The sequence below is a fragment of the Phaethon aethereus genome (genome assembly GCF_964289735.1).
Source record: "Phaethon aethereus genome assembly, chromosome: 3".
NCBI classification, from domain to species: domain Eukaryota; kingdom Metazoa; phylum Chordata; class Aves; order Phaethontiformes; family Phaethontidae; genus Phaethon; species Phaethon aethereus.
Window position 1 is genome coordinate 89,660,261 of NC_138576.1, and position 7,008 is coordinate 89,667,268.

The window sequence follows — 7,008 nt, forward strand, 5'->3', positions numbered from 1 at the left end:
AGGGTTTTTTGTCTTTCATTGAAACACCAAGTTGGCAGACATGTTGAAGCTATTTACATTCAAGTTTTAATAAATGCAGTGCTGGAGCTTCATCTAAATTATTTTATCTTGCTTTTAAAATAATATCTGCATGATCATTCTGCATCCCTTCCCTGCTGTCATAAGTTTTGTTCTTGCAGCCAAGAGAGTCAGTTAATAGTTTAATTCAAACTTGCTGGCTCTGGCTTTTGTTTCTGGTTTCTCCCATCCTTTCTAATCCTGCTGTCTCTTAGGGGAGACTCCCTGCAGGAGTTGTCAGCTGCAAAACTTTTTTTTTTTTTTAAACCCAGCCATTGCTCTGATTGTACTGAACCAAGCAAGGAAATGTAACCACTTGCTTTTCATTTTTTGTGTGTGTCTCTGTTCTTTCTCCCAACAAACCATATGCTCAACTTCCTTACCGCTGCCATCAGGTCAGTGACATACTTTCTCTCCCTTGCTTTACCTTAGTCCATGACTTGGCAGCCCATATGGCAGATGCTTTCCCTATAGCATAGGCTTTATCAACCATGGTACATTTTCAGCTATTGCAGTGCTCCCATCCACTGTGCTGGAATTATAAAGCAGGGTGGGTATGCACGAGCACTGGTATTGAAGCAGACACAGTGACTAACCCTTCTGCCAGCCTGTCATTCTTGCTGCTTTCTTGCCCATCACCGTGCTGCAGTAAATGCATAAGTGGGGAATGTTTTAGAAGAATATTCTACTGAACAAGGCTAATGTAACTCTGGTGGTAACCAACAAGCTCGGGTCTACTTACTGTAGGCATTTTGTCCTCTCTAGTGTTTTTACTGCTTTAGCCAGCCTACGGTGGTGTTATGCAAAGGGCCAGGTGTTGGTATACTGGCGCTCAACTCCAGCATAGCAAAAGAACTTGAGTATCAAAGCGCTTTTTGTGCTGTGATTAAAGAAAACCAAAGCCACACCTCCCCTTGGAGACGGTCTGTGCAGGGGCTGGCTAATGCTTGTCCTTAGGCTGTAAGAGCCAGTAAAGAGACAGGAAAGCAAAGCTAGACCAGTTCCAACCTGCTGCTCTGGTCCTTCACTGGCATACCTGTACACACCGAGACGTGAGCAAAGGGAAGCAGGCACAAGCTCTGGAAACTTTAGGATACATATGCCCTCTGAGGATCGAATCCTGGAGTCAGGCACCAAAGAACACGTGAGGATCTGGCTCATGGTGTGTGGGTACAGCACGTCGCAGCTACAGCTCACCCCAACTTCCATGGCCTCCATGGGTTTTCACTCTGTTTCCTTCTGCATGTAAGAAGGCTGAATGTATATAGTTTGTAGATACCTCTGCAGATGGAGCAGAAAGGAGAGGCAATAGCTGCGCTAACATGAAATGGCACTTTCTGCATTTGCAGGTTCACAGAGACGGAGGCTTATTCCAGCTTTATCACTTGATACCACTTCCCCAGCGAGAAAGCCTGCCAACAGCCCCGGGGTCCGCTGGGTGGATGGGCCCTTGCGAAGTGGGCAGAGGGGGCTGGGGGAGCCCTTTGAGATCAAAGTCTATGAGATAGATGATGTGGAGAGGCTCCAGCGGCGACGAGGTGGCGACAACAAGGTGAGTGCAATCCACTTAATCCGTCTCCCTCCTCCTGGAGGGTGTAAGAGGGGGAATTCTGATTATGCAGTCAGAAATGTGGAGTATCGTATATGGTTAATTCAACAGGCAGCAAAACTTACTATCTCACTTAAGAGCAGTTATGACTCAAGTTAAGCCTTCTTCTGTAACAGCTAAGGCATATTGGCACCTTGCATTTTTGCCCCTTGCTTATAGTCTTGGTGGTTCCTGTGGTCCAGCATCTGTCTTTCAAGGCAGCAATGGTGCCTCAAGTGCTTTGATGGTATTGTTTTCAGGATAGCTAATGTCTTCTCTCTAACAAAGTTGTTCCTGCCAACTTCAGGCCTCCAAATTTACAAAAAGATCAGGGAACTGTAAAGGTCAGCTCTTGAGAGGTGTGACTGGGAAGAGTATCTGAAGTTGGTGGAATAGCACCAATGTTAGAGTAACGGTGGATATAGACTTTATTACTATTTTAAGGCACTTCCTAGCCCCTGTCACTTGATTAGACTGTTTGTGATGTTGTTCTCTGATATGATTTTATATGGAGAAAGACATCACTTGTTGGGGTGAAGGCTCCACTGCGCTTCACCCACACAGCAGATTTGTCTACAGAGCAGAAGACAGAATAGTGTTGAGACCTTCACGCAGGCTTGGGGGAGGATAATTCTGGTATTGGGAATGCTCCCATGCTAGCGAGGGCAGCACAGCCCTGACCATAGGCTCACTGACTGCACATCTTGATGGCTGCCACCCCTCAGAAGTCATGCGAGGCCGGGCTGGGTGTCTCCAGACAGCACCACACCCTGTGCTGTTACTGTGCCCCATATCTTTACAGAAAATATGTCTTCTTTATTAATGATTGTGAATTGGTAGAGCTTTTCATAACATACTCCCTTGTTTAAGGGTCTTTTAGATTTGATATTGCTACCAGTTCTCTTATGACTATTGCATTTCTTATGTGCCAAACACAGAGATGTATTTAGTATTTTAATACAGCAAGCAATGGATTCCCTTCTCCCAAGAGCTTAGATTTTCTTAGCCAAACTTCTGGTGACAAAAACCAGAAATGTTTTGCTACAGTTAATCTGATTTCAAGATGCTGCCTGTTATTAATTATTATGGTTTATTATTAACTATCATTGCAAAGTCTCCAAAGCTCACTGATGGAAAACATCAAAACCAAACAAAAGCAATAAAAATAAAACAGATGATGGATGATTTCATGCAGTGATTCATACACTTTCAGACTAAATGGCTCATTGTCAGTGTTATTGATTGGAAGATCATTTGACTGAATGGATCTGGGTATTTCTTCTCCTCATCACCTATTCCTTCCCTGCTCCTTTTTCCTGGTTGGCAGGAGGTGATATGTTTCAATGCCAAGCTGAAAATCTTGGAGCATCGCCAGCAGAGAATTGCTGAGGTCAAGGCCAAGTACGAGTGGTTAATGAGAGAACTGGAGGTGACCAAACAGTACCTGATGCTGGATCCTAATAAATGGCTCAGTGAATGTAAGGACGTCGGTTTATTGCCTGGACTCATAGGTGTCCTTTGGTTTATTTAATGGGGGACGGACGGAGGGGAGCAAAAATGTCTGCTAAGAATGAGATGTGAGCTACTGTATTTGTAAACTAAAATGAACCAACATATGACCTAAGGGCAAGTTTTAGATTGACTGTAGTTCTAGAACTAGTCCCTATAATTCTTATTAAATGTTGACAGTAGACCTGAACAACCCTTTTTGCCTGAGAGCTGAATGTTGAAATGGTCCAGCATTGTAGTGGTGACTATTGCCATTGGTAGATTAACGTTCATGCGTTTCAGTCCACAGCTCCTGAAAATGAGATTTTTTTTTTTTTTTTTTTTTGGCTTCAGATCACTCAGACATATGAGCAATATTATAAATCTGCTCTTCTACCACAAAATAACACTGTGGAGCAAACTTGTCCCTTGGCACCAGTGGGCTCACATGAAAAATGAATTTGGCCCATTTTTTATAACTATAGATGTGTAAAGTTCTGAGAGCTTAAAGGGCATTCACATTCAAATGAAGAAGGACCTCAACACCTCAAAGGAAAAAAAAATAGAGAGTACTGCAGTAATTGATAACAGTTTTTATTATTAGCAAGCAGACAAGTTCATATCAAAGAGTTCCAGGGGAAAAAAAATCAATTTATTTAGGATAATTGCAGGTGGCAAAAGGAGGTTGGCTGGTGTCTTCTCTTAAAGCATCCTAACTCTTCCTTTGACAGATGCCGTAAGTTAACACCAGATTGGTACATTCTGCAAAACAACCACAGTATATGTTTCAGGAATGCTATTATGGAAGAGACGTAAAAAGGACAGATTTAAAGGGAGCAGAGAATTTGCCATACATTGCTGTCCGCTTACTGTGTGATGCATTTGCTTCTGATGCTTCTGTGATAAATGTGGAAAGCTTCAAGGATGGCACTGACCTCAGGGACCAGATAAGATGAGAAGTGCTGGCTCAAACATAACTCACACTGGGCTTCCACAGAAGCCACTGCCAGCTGGTCTCTGGCAGCATACGGGCACCTGACTTGGAGTGATTGATGTGTATGCCTTCCCTCGCCACGTTTGAGTGGTCTAGTGAGAATCACATGGAATAGGGAGAGGTGTGAGGAGCAAAGAAGTTGGAGGTTGGTTTCTAACTCTGAGTTCTGAACTCAGCAAAGGACTTTTCCCAGGGCAAGAGCACCTCTTTAAATACCTTCCTGGTCAGCAGAACGTGTGAGAGAGTCAGTACAGTGCTTTGCATTCAACATTTGCTTAAGGGTGTCGGAGTGCAACAACAGGCACCTGCAGTTCTGGAGGGGATGTCAGAGCATACTGCTCAAGAAACCATCCCAAGCAATCTTAACAGTATTTTTCAGTATCAGCTGTGTCATTTTAATAGCCATTAAACAGAAAAGGCAACTTTTAATGACAATGGCAAGCCAGAGATATGTATGTATATATACGGTACTGACGGGTTTGAAGACTTGAATTAGCTCTGTCTGTCCCACCAGCCAGCACTAGGTTTTGTCTGCTTTTCCTATGTGTATTTTCTTTCCCACAGTTGATCTGGAGCAGGTGTTTGAGCTGGATTCTCTGGAATACCTGGAGGCCCTGGAATGTGTGACTGAGCGTTTGGAAAACCGTGTCAACTTCTGCAAGGCCCATCTTATGATGATCACCTGTTTTGACATCACCTCTAGACGCCGATAAAGTGTGAACCTCAAGAGAATTTCAATGTGCATCTCTGCCATCCTCCTTTTCCCTTCTGAATAGCATCCCAAGGACAACAGAATGAGGATGAAGGTTGGAGTCAAGTCTCAACTGTGTGTATGAGAGATTTGCTATACTATACAGAAGAGTAGTATTAAAAAAACCAGGATGAGCGTGAAAAATGGAGATATAAGGTTGTTGATTCTCTTAGCCTAAAAGAGCACTTTGAGGAACCTTTAAGGACATGTCTGTAAATAAGAACTGCTGGCAGAAGACACTTCTTTCCCTGCATTAGATGAGGGAGGAGGAAAGGTGGTTGTAGGACTTCCATTGAGATGTTCATTAAAAGAAAACCTATCCAGAAAAAACTGTTTAAGTGCCTTGCAAATCTTTATTATCCAAACATTTATGTTCATACTTTATTGTGTACAGATGGTGCTAGTCAAGAAAAGAAAAAGGAAAAAAACAAACACACTTTTGAAATGTATTTACAACTTGTTTTTCTCTTGGTGTTTTCTCCTATTTCAGACTTGCTGTTTCTAAGTAACTTGTGTTTGTAGAGATATTTCCTAATCAGTACAACATATGAATAAATGTTAACTGTCTTTTCTTGTTACCAGAGTAAGCCCACTCAAAGGGAAATTCAACTTTCCCAGATGACACAAAAAATATTTCTAGCAGTTAGTAAGGTTTGCTTATACATTCTCCTGTACTGTCTTATATGCTGGAGGACACAGTAATTTTCGCAGCCTGTAGGTTCTGCAATGTATGAGAGAGGAGAGGTGACATTACCATGAAGTAAATATCTTCTCCATTTGATCCAACCCCCATAACTTGTTTTCTTTTTCGTGTATTTTTAGCTTTGTACTGGCTAGAGTTATGGATGAGGAGGCACTTTTATCCTAACCCCTTTTTCTGGTGCTAATAACTTGCTGGAAAATTACTCTTTAGGCTGAGGGCTCCCATGCTTATCAGTCCAAAAGTAAGTGATTTATTCTGTCTTGCTTTCTTGAGACTGTGACTGATAAAGCGTCGCCTCTTTTTGACATATACCACCACAAAACATGTTTTGGCAGCTTTTGGTCCCTGGCCCAGTCTGTCCATAGTCACAGACGTTCCTGAGAAGTGCAGGCTCTGCTCAGCTCAGCATGTCTGGAAATAAACAGGAGTTGTGAGTGAGTGGGCATAACATTTCAAGCATGTTGGCTATGGCATTTTCCTTATCAACCCTCCAGTATTGAAGCCATGGCAAAATTCACGTTGACATCAAAAGGACAAGGGTCTGCTCCTCAATGCATGTCCAAATGTTCTACTTGTTTGCCTCTTGATCTACAAAGCAGCATGTGGGAAGGAACATCCTTTGAATTTCTTAAAGAAATGTGTGAAATCTGCATTTTAATTACATATGAGCGTGAAGAATTATTTTGTTGAATTAGGTTTCTTCTATACTGAAATAAGCCCATTCACAGAAATTGCGCTCTCATACACTTGTGCTACCCCTCCTGTTGCTTATGGGAAAATAATAGTATCATTTAACATATACTCAATATGCATCAATTTACTGCTGTACTTAAATGCAACTCTTCTTTTACCTGCACCATTATATTAATGTCATCTTACAATATCTCAAGCAGCAAGTCCCAGTGAAAAAATAACCCTACAAAAGTACTGATAGATTTTCTAGTGGTTAGCTGGAAAAAAAAAGCTTAAAAAATATAGAAGTAACATTTATATAGTTTTATTTTCTTTTAATGTTCTACAACTTGTAATTCATTCTATTAACTTTGTCACTAGATTTTTGTAGAAGATCCTTCTTACATTCTATAGGATTATTTGGAGGGAAAAAAGGTCATCTATGAAAGTCACTTTCTAGTCTGTTCTGCGGCATTTTCCTATCATGAAACTCCTATTCCAAGTATTAAAGGCATAGGTCTGATCTCTCTCACCTTCTCTTTCAAGGCCAAAAAAAAAAAAAAAAGCTCTGGGGAAAAAACCCAACAACAGACAATGCAATTTATCTAGCTTTGTTTCTCTTTGCGGTGTTTGTTACGTATTGGTTCTCTTGAGGCCATCTCCTCCCTGCAGAGCCCCTGAATTCAGCACAGCTCCACAGAGCCGTGGGAATTGCCCCTGCGGTTTTGTGGCTGGCTGAAGACCTGGCGCCCTTG

At 41.9% G+C, this 7,008-nt stretch overlaps 1 protein-coding gene across 1 annotated transcript in view; it reads left to right on the forward strand.

The window, feature by feature from the left end:
- Positions 1-5,340, forward strand: part of KIF26B (kinesin family member 26B) — a 298,661-nt gene extending 293,321 nt beyond the window's left edge. Inside the window, exons 13-15 of the mRNA XM_081998397.1 lie at positions 1,407-1,609; positions 2,973-3,123; positions 4,692-5,340. Coding sequence (XP_081854523.1) covers positions 1,407-1,609; positions 2,973-3,123; positions 4,692-4,840 — 503 coding nt within the window. The 3' untranslated portion in view covers positions 4,841-5,340. The remainder of the gene's footprint in view (positions 1-1,406; positions 1,610-2,972; positions 3,124-4,691) is intronic.
- Positions 5,341-7,008: the final 1,668 nt, after the last annotated feature.